This window comes from Nerophis ophidion, linkage group LG18 (genome assembly GCF_033978795.1).
Source record: "Nerophis ophidion isolate RoL-2023_Sa linkage group LG18, RoL_Noph_v1.0, whole genome shotgun sequence".
NCBI lineage: Eukaryota > Metazoa > Chordata > Actinopteri > Syngnathiformes > Syngnathidae > Nerophis > Nerophis ophidion.
The window spans coordinates 39692441-39704149 of record NC_084628.1 but is presented as its reverse complement, the minus strand read 5'-3'; the positions used below and the strand labels follow the sequence as shown (position 1 = coordinate 39704149).

At 43.8% G+C, this 11709-nt stretch overlaps 1 protein-coding gene across 1 annotated transcript in view; it reads left to right on the top strand.

The window, feature by feature from the left end:
- smc4 (structural maintenance of chromosomes 4) overlaps nucleotides 1–11709 on the top strand; it is a 68553-nt gene that overhangs the window by 42105 nt on the left and 14739 nt on the right. The window contains 6 exon segments of the mRNA XM_061878110.1: nucleotides 2960–3124; nucleotides 3204–3437; nucleotides 3533–3718; nucleotides 10145–10306; nucleotides 10383–10608; nucleotides 10686–10762. Of these exon segments, the coding sequence (XP_061734094.1) occupies nucleotides 2960–3124; nucleotides 3204–3437; nucleotides 3533–3718; nucleotides 10145–10306; nucleotides 10383–10608; nucleotides 10686–10762 (1050 nt within the window).

The following is an 11709-nucleotide window of genomic DNA, read 5'->3' as shown; positions in this document are numbered from 1 at the left end:
TATAAGTGGCAGTTTTTTTCATAGTTTGGCCAGGGGTGCGACTTATACTCAGGAGCGACTTGTGCGTGAAATTATTGAGACATTACCGTAAAATATCAAAGGATATTATTTAGCTCATTCACGTAAGAGACTAGACCAGGGGTAGGGAACCTGTGGCTCTTTTGATGACTTCATCTGGCTCTCAGATAAATCTTAGCTGGCATTGCTTAACACGATAAATCAGTGTTTTTCAAAAATAAACTCAGTAGCCGATATTGACCAGAAAAAATTGTTCTCACAATAGCTCTTGTCTCTATGTAGGTGTACTGTCAAGCAGTAACTTATTTTGAGTTTTTTTCGGTGTTTTCCTGTATGACTTGCGCTCCTATTTTGGTGGCTTTTCTTCTTTTGTTGGTATTTTCCTGTAGCAGTTTCATGTCTTCCTTGAATGCTATTCATCGCACGTGCTTTGTTTTTACAATCAAGACTATTTAAATTGTGCGGACACACTCCTTCTTTGTGTGGACAATGTTGATTGTCATGCCATGTACGGTTGTACTTTGTGGACGCCGTCTGCTCCGCACACTGTAAGTCTTTGCTGTCGTCCAGCATTCTGTTTTTGTTTACCTTGCAGCCAGTTCAGTTTTAGTTTTGTTTTGCTTCAATGCCTTTTCTTAGCGGCATTCATTCGCCTTTTGTTTATTTTTAGTTAAAGTGTTACATATGTTTTTACCTACATGCTGCCTCCTGCATATTGTGATCACGACATACCATGTTCCCCAAAAGCAATTAGCTACCTGCTGCCACCTACTGATATGGAAGAGTATTACGCGCTTACTCTGCCGAGCTCTAGACAACACAGACACTCAATAACAGCACATTTTTGAATTATGGTTACAGGTTTGCAAAAAATATTATTAACCCAATTAGGTGAAATTACATAATCTCTCCCACGACACACCAGACTGTATCTCACGCCGCGGCACAGTGGTTGAAAAACACAGCGATAAGTAATGATTAATTCTGCAGGTAATCACAGTTTTAAAAATAACGTTCAAAATATAAAACATTCTCATGCATTTTAATCCATCCATCCGTTTTCTACCGTTCCTGTTCAAGAAGTCGCATTAATGGTAAGAACTATTTTATTCATTAGCTTCAGAATAACAATGTTATTAAAAAGAAGAAGATACTTACTATATTCTCAAAATGTTGGTCTTACTTAAAAATGCACACATTTATTTTTATTCAGTGTTAAAAATTATTATATGGCTCTCTCGGAAGTACATTTTATAATATTTTGCTTTCATGGCTCTCTCAGCCAAAAAGGTTCCCGACCCCTGGACTAGACGTATAAGATTTCATCGGATGCAGCAATTAGGAGTGACAGATTGTTTGGTAAAGGTATAGCATGTTCTATATGTTATATTTATTTGAATGACTCTTACCATAATATGTTAGGTTAACATTGCAGTTGGTTATTTATGCCTCATATAACCTACACTTATTCAGCCTGTTGTTCATTCTTTATTTATTTGAAATTGGCTTTCAAATGTCTATTCTTGGTGTTGGGTTTTATCAAATAAATTTCCCCCAAAAATGCGACTTATACTCCAGTGTGACTTATATATGTTTTTTTCCTTCTTTATTATGCATTTTCGGCAGGTGCGACTTAGGGTTAGGGTCAAATGTGCAGACACTTTGGTACATTCAATGGGGGTCCGACGGCAGATTTCTTGCCAGTGGTGCAACTTGAAACCCCCCCTGTTCGTGTTGTTACACCCTGCGACAACACACCGACCAGGCATGATGTCTCCAAGGTTCCAAAAAATAGTCGAAAAAACGGAAAATAACAGAGCTGAGACCCGGTGTTTGTAATGAGGAAATGAATATGGCGGCTGTGTTACCTCGGTGATGTCATCGCTAAAAGACAGATAAACAGAAAGGCGTTTATCCATCCATCCATCCATCCATCCATCCATCCATCTTCTTCCGCTTATCCGAGGTCGGGTCGCGGGGGCAGCAGCCTAAGCAGGGAAGCCCAGACTTCCCTCTCCCCAGCCACTTCGTCTAGCTCTTCCCGGGGGATCCCGAGGCGTTCCCAGGCCAGCCGGGAGACATAGTCTTCCCAACGTGTCCTGAGTCTTCCCCGTGGCCTCTTACCGGTTGGACGTGCCCTAAACACCTCCCTAGGGAGGCGTTCGGGTGGCATCCTGACCAGATGCCCGAACCACCTCATCTGGCTCCTCTCCATGTGGAGGAGCAGCGGCTTTACTTTGAGTTCCTCCCGGATGGCAGAGCTTCTCACCCTATCTCTAAGGGAGAGACCCGCCACACGGCGGAGGAAACTCATTTGGGCCGCTTGTACCCGTGATCTTATCCTTTCGGTCATGACCCAAAGCTCATGACCATAGGTGAGGATGGGAACGTAGATCGACCGGTAAATTGAGAGCTTTGCCTTCCGGCTCAGCTCCTTCTTCACCACAACAGATCGGTACAACGTCCGCATTACTGAAGACGCCGCACCGATCCGCCTGTCGATCTCACGATCCACTCTTCCCCCACTCGTGAACAAGACTCCTAGGTACTTGAACTCCACTTGGGGCAGGGTCTCCTCCCCAACCCGGAGATGGCACTCCACCCTTTTCCGGGAGAGGCGTTTAATTTGCCAAAATTCACCCATTTAGAGTTCGGAAATCGGTTAAAAAAATACATGGTCTTTTTTCTGCAACATCAAGGTATATATTGACGCTTGCATAGGTTTGGTGATAATGTTCCCCTTTAAGGCGATCCGTCATAAAGTTTTTAGCATTCAATCAGACATTAATGTGAGGTTTTGTATTACTGTTCCTAAAAATAGATGTACCGGCCCCCCAACACATTTTTTTCTCTAAATGTGGCCCCCGACTCAAAATAATTGCCCAGGCCCGCTGTAAAGTGAGGATCAATAATTTCAATAGACGTGCATGTCTCATTGTAGCTGGAAGAGGTGCGCGGTGTACCCGCCAACAGTGAAAAGGCCATCTCCGAGGCGACGGCTCGCAAGGAAGAGTTGGAGAAGCGGAAGGGGAAGGAGGAGGAAAAACTCAAAGAGGTGATGGAGAGTCTGAAGGAAGAGACCAGCGGCTTACAGCAGGACAAGGAAGTATGTAAAAAGGTCTTGTCCTCGAAACACTCAATCCATGCACGGCCTTAACGTCACCTTTTTTTTTTTTTTTTGTCAGACCAAAGAGAAAGAGCTGATGGACCTGAGCGTGGCCGTGAACGAGACGCGCTCTCGTAAGGATCTTGCCCAGTCGGAGCTGGACATCTACCTGAGCCGCCACAACACCGCTGTGACACAGCTCAACTCCGCCAAACAGACGCTTCAAACGACATCGGACACGCTGCGGGAGCGCCGCGCCGCTATTAAAGAGCTGGAAGTCAAAATTCCCGAGAGAGGGAAGGAGTTAAAGAAGGTGAGCGCCCGTCGTTTGACAGTTTGTTGTACTGCACGGCACATGTTGGCTCAGCAGCATCATTCACGGAAGAGCCTGACTGCTGCCCTCTGCAGGACGAGCAAGAGCTGGAGCAGCTGATGAAAATGGAGAATGAGACCCGGCAGACCGTGACGGAGATGAGGCAGAAGGTGGATGAAGCCAAAAGCTCTCTGTCCTCCAAGCGCAGTCGAGGAAAGGTCCTGGATGCACTCATGCAGCAGACAAGGAGCGGCAGAATTCCTGGTATCCTCGGAAGACTGGTAGGGGAAAAAATGCTTTTAATAAGGATTTCTTGTCGCTGATTTCATAATCGCTGAGCGTCTTTTCACACAATCATTGCTCTGTCCCTAATAGTAGACATGGAACTAGATCAGAGGTGTCAAACTCATTTTCATTGAGGGCCACATCGCAGTAACGCAGGGGTAGGGAACCTATGGCTCTAGAGCAGGGGTGCCCACAGTTTTTCTGCAGGCGAGCTACTTTTCAATTGACCAATTCGAGGGGATCTACCTCATTTATATATATCATTTATATTTATTTATTTATGAAAGAGACATTTTTGTAAACAAGTTAAATGTGTTTAATGATAATACAAGCATGTGTAACACACATAGATGTCTTTCTTTCACGAAGACAAGAATATAAGTTGGTGTATTACCTGATTCTGATGACTTGCATTGATTGGAATCAGACAGTAATGATGATAACGCCCACATTTTCAAATGGAGGAGAAAAAAAGTTGTCCTTTCTGTACAATACCACATGAAAGTGGTTGGTTTTTGGCATCTAATTCATCCAGCTTCCATACACTTTACAAGAAAAACATTGGCGGCAAATTCCGTAGCTTGCTTGATTGACATTCACGGCACCCGAGGGTCTTGTGAGATGACGCTGGCTGCTGCCAGTTCATTATTATGAAAAAATGACAGAGAGGAAGGCGAGAAACACTTTTTATTTCAACAGACTTTCGCGCCGTACCTTCCGTCAAAACTCTAAAGGCCGACTGCACATTTCCTATCTTCACAATAAAAGCCCTGCTTCATGCTGCCTGCGCTAACAAAATAAGAGTCTCGGAAAGCTGGCGCGCACAAGTGATGTGCACGCCAGCTTTCTGAGGGATCGCTTGTGCACGCCAGTTTTCCGAGACTCTGTATTTAGTTAGCGCAGGCAGCATGAGGCAGGGCTTTTATTGTGAAGATAGGAAATGTGCAGTCGGCCTTTAGAGTTTTGACGGAAGGTACGGCGCGAGAGTCTGTTGAAATAAAAAGTGTTTCTCGCCTTCCTCTCGGTCATATTTTCATAATAATGATCTTGCAGCAGCCAGCGTCATCTCACAAGACCCTCCGGTACCGTGAATGTCATTTAAGTGATGTCTTGGTGAAGATTGATGATCACTAATTTTTAGGTCTATTTTTTTTAAAAGCCTGGCTGGAGATCGACTGACACACCCCCCGCGGTCGACTGGTAGCTCGCGATCGACGTAATGGGCACCCCTGCTCTAGAGCCAGATGTGGCTCTTTTGATGACTACATATGGCTCTCAGATAATTATATTTATATAGCGCTTTTCTCTAGTAACTCAAAGCGCTTTACAAAGTGACACCCAATATCTAAGTTACATTTAAACCAGTGTGGGTGGCACTGGGGGAAGGTGTGTAAAGTGTCTTGCCCAAGGACACAACGGCAGTGACTAGAATGGCGGAAGCGGGAATCAAACCTGGAACCCTCAGGTTGCTAGCGCGGCCACTCTCCTAACCGAGCTATGCCGAGTAACCGTGTAATACTCTTCCATATCAGTAGGTGGCCGTCGGTAGCTAATTGCTTTGTAGATGTTGGAAACAGCGGGAGGGAGGGTGCAGGTAAAAAAGTGTCTAATGCTTAAACCTGGGGTAGGGAACCTATGGCTCTAGAGCCAGATGACTGCACCTGGTTCTCAGATAAATCTTTGCTGACATTGCTTAACACGATAAGTAATGAATAATTCCATTAGTAATCACAGTTTCAAAAATAACGTTCAAATCATAAAACTTCTCATGCATTTTAATCCAACCATCCGTTTTCTACCGCACCTGTTCACGATGTCGCATTAATGGTAAGAAGTATTATATTTATTATTGGTTAAATTTTAGAATAACAATGTTGTTGAAAAGAATAAGAGACTTATCATACTCTACAAATATTGGTCATACTTAAAAATGCACGAATTTAGTTGTATTCAGTGTTGAAAAATGTTATATGGCTCTTACGGAAATACATTTTGAAATATTTGGCTTTCATGGCTCTCTCAGACAAAAAGGTTCCCGACCCCTGCAGTAACGGCTGCTTCCAGATGGCCGCGTTTTTTTAATTAAATTACATCATGCAGGCAGGTAATACACCTGTGATTAATCATGATTATTCGAAATGCATATGCATTTGATTATTAGATTGTTTTTTTAATCTATAACTTGCTTTCAAATCATCAATAAAGGTGACAGACAGATATTCAACTTTTTGTTCTTATCTCACACAACTAGCTTTGCAATACATCCATCTTCTTCCGTGGTTCGCGGGGGCAGCAGCCTAAGCAGGGAAGCACAGACTTCCCTCTCCCAGGCCACATGGTCCAGCTCTTTCCGGGGGATCACAAGGTGTTCCCAAGCCAGCCGGGAGACATAGTCTACCCAACATGTCCTGGGTCTTCCCTGTGGCCTCTTACCGGTCAGACGTGCCTGAAACACCTCCCTAGGGAGGCGTTCGGTTGCCATCCTGAGCAGATGCCCGAACCACCTCATCTGGCTCCTCTCCATGTGGAGGAGCAGCGGCTTTCCTTTGAGTTCCTCCCGGATGGCAGAGCTTCTCTCCCTATCTCTTAGGGAGAGCCCCACCACCCGTCGGTTGAAACTTATTTACCCGTCATTTTGTCCTTTCGGTCATAACCCAAAGCTCATGGCCATAGGTGAGGATGGGAACGTAGATCGACCGGTAAATTGAGAGCTTTGCCTTCCAGCTCAACTCCTTCTTCACCACAACGGATCGATAAAGCGTCCACATTACTGAAGACGCCGCACCGATCCGCCTGTCTATCTCACCATCCACTCTTCCCCCACTTGTGAACAAGACTCTGAGGTGCTTGAAGTCCTCCACTTGGGGGCAGGGTCTCCTCCCCAACTCGGACATGGCACTCCATACAATTTGTATGATCAGTTAATATTAAAGTTTAAAATATAATTTTTTTTTCTTCTGTCAAATTGAAAGAACGAATGCATTTCGTTAAAAAAAAAAAAAAAATATATATATATATATTTTTTTTTTTAAATTAAAAGCCATTTTTTGAAGGCTTTCGCAGGCCGCATAGAATTATGTGGCCGGCCAAAACTGGCCCACCGGCCTTGAGTTTGACACCTTTGAATTAGATGAAATTAAAGTGCACTTTTTGTACAGAACGCCACTACAATAGTTAAAAACAAATACCGTGCACTTTTGTGCATGATGTCACAGAAGATATTTCAATAAGTGTCAAATAAAAATGAGCTGCATAATAGGAAATCAAATAGTGTATGTCCTTCACTATGTGGTAGGCTGTTATATCCTTCTGTTGTTGATGTGCAAATGGTTGCCTCGGCATTTTGTTGGTGTGGCACCGGCGTAGATGTTGACCTGTGGAGTTTCAAGCACTCTTCATTCTCTAGCGGGTGACTTTTCAAATTGTAGCAACTTGACATATTACTATTGTCTGTTCAACATCTTCCCGCTTGAAGCCAAACCACCGCCAGACGAAGGACCCCCTGCTGTTTTTCTTGTGAATTAATTCTTCCTTCATTTGTTACCAGATTTGCACCTTCTTTCTCTCGTATCACCACTCGCGCCGCTCCGCTAGCCTCACAGCTAATGTTACCCATGCAGCTACCTCTCTGCTCTGCGAGAGCGTGCAGTATGTGACGTATGTAAGAAGGTGCGCTTGTTTTATGTCTCTGTGAGAAGGAGAGACAAGAAAGAGTGAGAAGAGCCTGTAGTGTAATGCCCGCAGCTAAAAGCAACTGTGTGAGAACGTATACTCCAATATCACCATATAGTGGAGTATATCTTTTTTGTAAGGGGCGCTGGATCCTGTTCTGTCTCCCTGTAATGTTTGTCTGATCTTGAATGGGATTGTGCTGAAAATTTTAATTTTCCTGAAGGAACTCTCCTGACGGAATAAATAAAGTACTATCTAATCTAATCTAATTTAGTCATTTAGAGACAAACCCGCTATATTTCAAGTATATATAACCCAGCCCTAACTGGTAGGGGTGTAACGGTACGCAAAAATTTTGGTTCGATACGTACCTCGGTTCAGAGGTCACGGTTCGGTTAATTTTCGGTACAGTAAGAAAACAACAAATTATACATTTTTCGGTTATTTATTTACCAAATTTGCAAAATCTTCCACCAAAAATATTTTTCTTTGTGGAATATTTGATGTGAAGTAATGGGAACATTGGATAGGTCAATAATTCATAATAACATTGATTTGTATACTCTAGCCTTTAAATAGTTGTTTTCCTGCTGGCTCCGCTGTGAATGGGACTCTCGCTGCTGTGTTGGATCCGCTTTGGACTGGACTCTTGCGACTGTGTTGGATCCATTATGGATTGAACTTTCACAGTATCATGTTAGACCCGCTCGACATCCATTGTTTCCTCCTCTCCAAGGTTCTCATAGTCATCATTGTCACCGACGTCCCACTGGGTGTGAGTTTTCCTTGCCCTTATGTGGGCCTACCGAGGATGTCGTAGTGGTTTGTGCAGCCCTTTGAGACACTAGTGATTTAGGGCTATATAAGTAAACATTGATTGATTTTGAGTCAATATTATGTTTTGAGCAATGACAGTTTGGAAGAAAAAAAAACACCTTTTTTTCATTCGTCAACGTTGCAACTTTTTCTAAAATACATTTAGCCTTTAAGCTTTTTTATTTCACTTTTGTTTATGTTTTTGTTTATTTTGATAGTATTTTTAGAATGTGCCTTGGGCCTTTAAAACATTAGCTGTGGGCTGCAAATGGCCTCCAGGGCACACTTTTGACACCCCTGCTTTAGATAATAAAAAATAAAATCTGATAAATCTATGGGGAAAAAGCAGAGCCTGGCGACGCATGCGCGTTGATCATAACTCTCTTGATTTCTCTGTCTTTGCCCCTCCCTCACGAATGCTGCTGCGTGCACAAGTCAATCAATCAATCAATGATTTTTTATATAGCCCTAAATCACTAGTGTCTCAAAGGGCTGCACAAACCACAACGACATCCTCGTTGTCTTTTTTTTAACCCCGAACGTTATTTGAAAATACACGCAACCCTAACTTAAAATGCCCGACAATTGAGGCATTTAAGAAACTCCACCCGGACAGCCCCGCAAAAGAGGACATGTCCGGTGAAAAGAGGAAGTATGGTCAGTCTATCGTAGCCCGGTCGCTGCTAGCATGTTGTATGTTGTGCCTCGGTGTGTAATGTTTACACAACGTGCGGTACTCTACTGCAACGCACCTCTTGTCAGGATCCCCAGCAAGAACATCCAGAAGCTGCAGTACATACAAAATAGTGCTGCGAGGATCCTGATGAGAGTGCGGAAACATGACCACATCACACCAACTCTCAAATCTCTTCACTGGCTTCCTGTCCCATTCAGGATTGAATTCAAAATCTCCCTACTAACTCACCAGTGACTCTATGGAAATGCCCCCCTCTACCACAAGGAACTGCTCACCCCCAAATCCTCCACACGACACCTCCGCTCCATACAGGCTAACCTCCTTCAATCTCCACGGACAAAGCTTCGAACAATGGGAGACCGGGCTTTCTGCTCCGCTGCCCCCAGTCTGTGGAACGCTCTCCCTGACCACCTGAGGGCACCACAGACTGTGGATGCTTTTAAAAAAGGCTAAAAAACCCATCTTTTTAAAAAAGCCTTTCTATAGACATGCATGCTGGTTGTTGCCTTTGGGCTGTTTCTAGTTTTATATTTTATTTATTTTTCTTATTACTATTTTTTACACTGTGGCCCTTTGAGGTTGTTTGCTCAACGTAAAGTGCTTTTTTTTACAAATAAAATATATTATTATTATTATTAATATGTCCGTGTGGAAACTCGTTTGGTTGGACGGTCTTCCAGCTCTGGCTTTTACATGTTGTCCTAGCCCGGTCGCTGCTAGCATGTGTACTCGTTCGGTACTCCTCCGAACTGAACCAAAACCCCTGTACCGAAACAGTTCAATACAAATACACGTACCGTTACACCCCTACTAACTGGTATTCTAATCATATTTATTTCTACAAATAGGTACAATATCAAGTGGCCTAACATACTACTCGTATATCCTAACTTTCTGTAGACGGCGCGGTGTGTTGTTTTATGTTTTTGTTTTGTTTTTGCATTCCGCGCTCCCACATGAGAAGTGACGGCAAAAGGAAATAACTTCTCGTCTACTCACTCATCGGACCGGCAAGAGACTCCACTTACATGTTTTCTCCGCGGATGTTGTACTAAAGTCAAACTGTGGCCATACGTCTGATTTCAACTTTGCAGGAGGTCCTCCACACTGTACTGCACAGGGCTTCATGGGAGAAGTCATTTACTTCTCAAATCGGCCATCTTAATAGCAACATAATTCCTTGATTTTGACAATACCGTTACATCCCTTCCAGATAGTGTGAATTCTCTCCATGCAGGGAGACCTCGGAGCCATAGATGAGAAGTACGACGTGGCCATTTCCTCCTGCTGTGGAGCTCTGGACCACATTGTGGTGGACACCATCGACACCGCTCAGAAATGTGTTGTATTCCTCAAAGAGCAGAACATCGGCATGGCCACTTTTATCGGTCTTGACAAGGTAAGTACCGCCGGCTTTTCGGACACAACTGCCAAGACGGACCGAGCTGGATGGACTGACTTCTCCTCGCCTTCAGATGAAGGTGTGGGAGAGGAACATGGGACCAATCCGCACCCCTGAGGACAGCCCCCGTCTCTTTGACATGGTGAGAATGAACGACGAGAGCGTGCGTCCGGCGTTTTACTTCGCCTTGAGGGACACCCTGGTCGCCCAAGACATGGAGCAGGCCACAAGGATGGCTTTCCAGAGAGACCGGCGTTGGAGGGTGGTCACCCTCAAGGGGCAGATCATTGAGATGGCGGGTCGGTGTCTTCCTGTTTCTCTTCTACACTTACCTCACTTCTTGTTCGGAGTTGGAACTCATCTAGTGTCTTCACAGGAACCATGACTGGAGGAGGACGAATAATAAAGGGCCGGATGGGCTCTTCTCTCAACACGGAAGTCTCCCAGGAGGAGGTAAGTGAACTATCATCAAGGTTGAGGTCCACATGCACCTCCAGTGTTGACATCGAAAAGATCTCCTCTAAAGCACTGTCTAAGCCAGTTTTTTTCAACCTTTTTTTGAGCCAATTTAATTTAGGGATTTTACCATCTAGGGTCCGTAAAATCAACAAAAACCGACATCGGTGTGTAAAGGATATCACTACATGGGCTCAGGAACACTTCATAAAACCTTTTTTTGAGCCAAGGCACAATTTTTTGCGTTGAAAAAATCCGGAGGCACACCTCCAGCAGAAATCATTAAAAAACGAAACTCAAGTTGACAGTAAAAAGTCGTTGTCGCGATTGTTGGATATGACTTTAAAGCATAACCGAGCATGCATCACTTAGACTTAGACTTCCTTTTTATTGTCATTCAAATTTGAACTTTACAGTACAAATAAGAACAACATTTCGTTGCATTAGCTCTTGGTAGTGCAGGATAATATAGCTCTTGTCTCAAAGTAGGTGTACTATCATCACCTGTCACATCCCACCCTGACGTATATTGAGCTTTTTTGCTGTTTTCCTGTGTAGTGTTTTATTTCTTGTCTGGCGCTCCTACTTTGGTGGCTTTTTCGAACAGTTTTAGAACAACGTTTCTCAACGAGCTATTGCAAGGAAATTAGGGATTTTACCATCTAGGGTCCGTAAAATCATCAAAAGGTTCAGAGAAGTCACTGCACGTTAGCGATGATATTACAGACCTTTAACCCCTCAGGCGGTACCGCAACAAAAACCGACATCGGCGTGTAAAGGATATCACCACATGGGCTCAGGAAAACTTCATAAAACCTTTTTTTGAGCCAAGGCACAATTTTTTGCGTTGAAAAAATCCGGAGGCACAACTCCAGCAGAAATCATTAAAAAACGAAACTCACGTTGACAGTAAAAAGTTGTCGCGATTGTTGGATATGACTCTA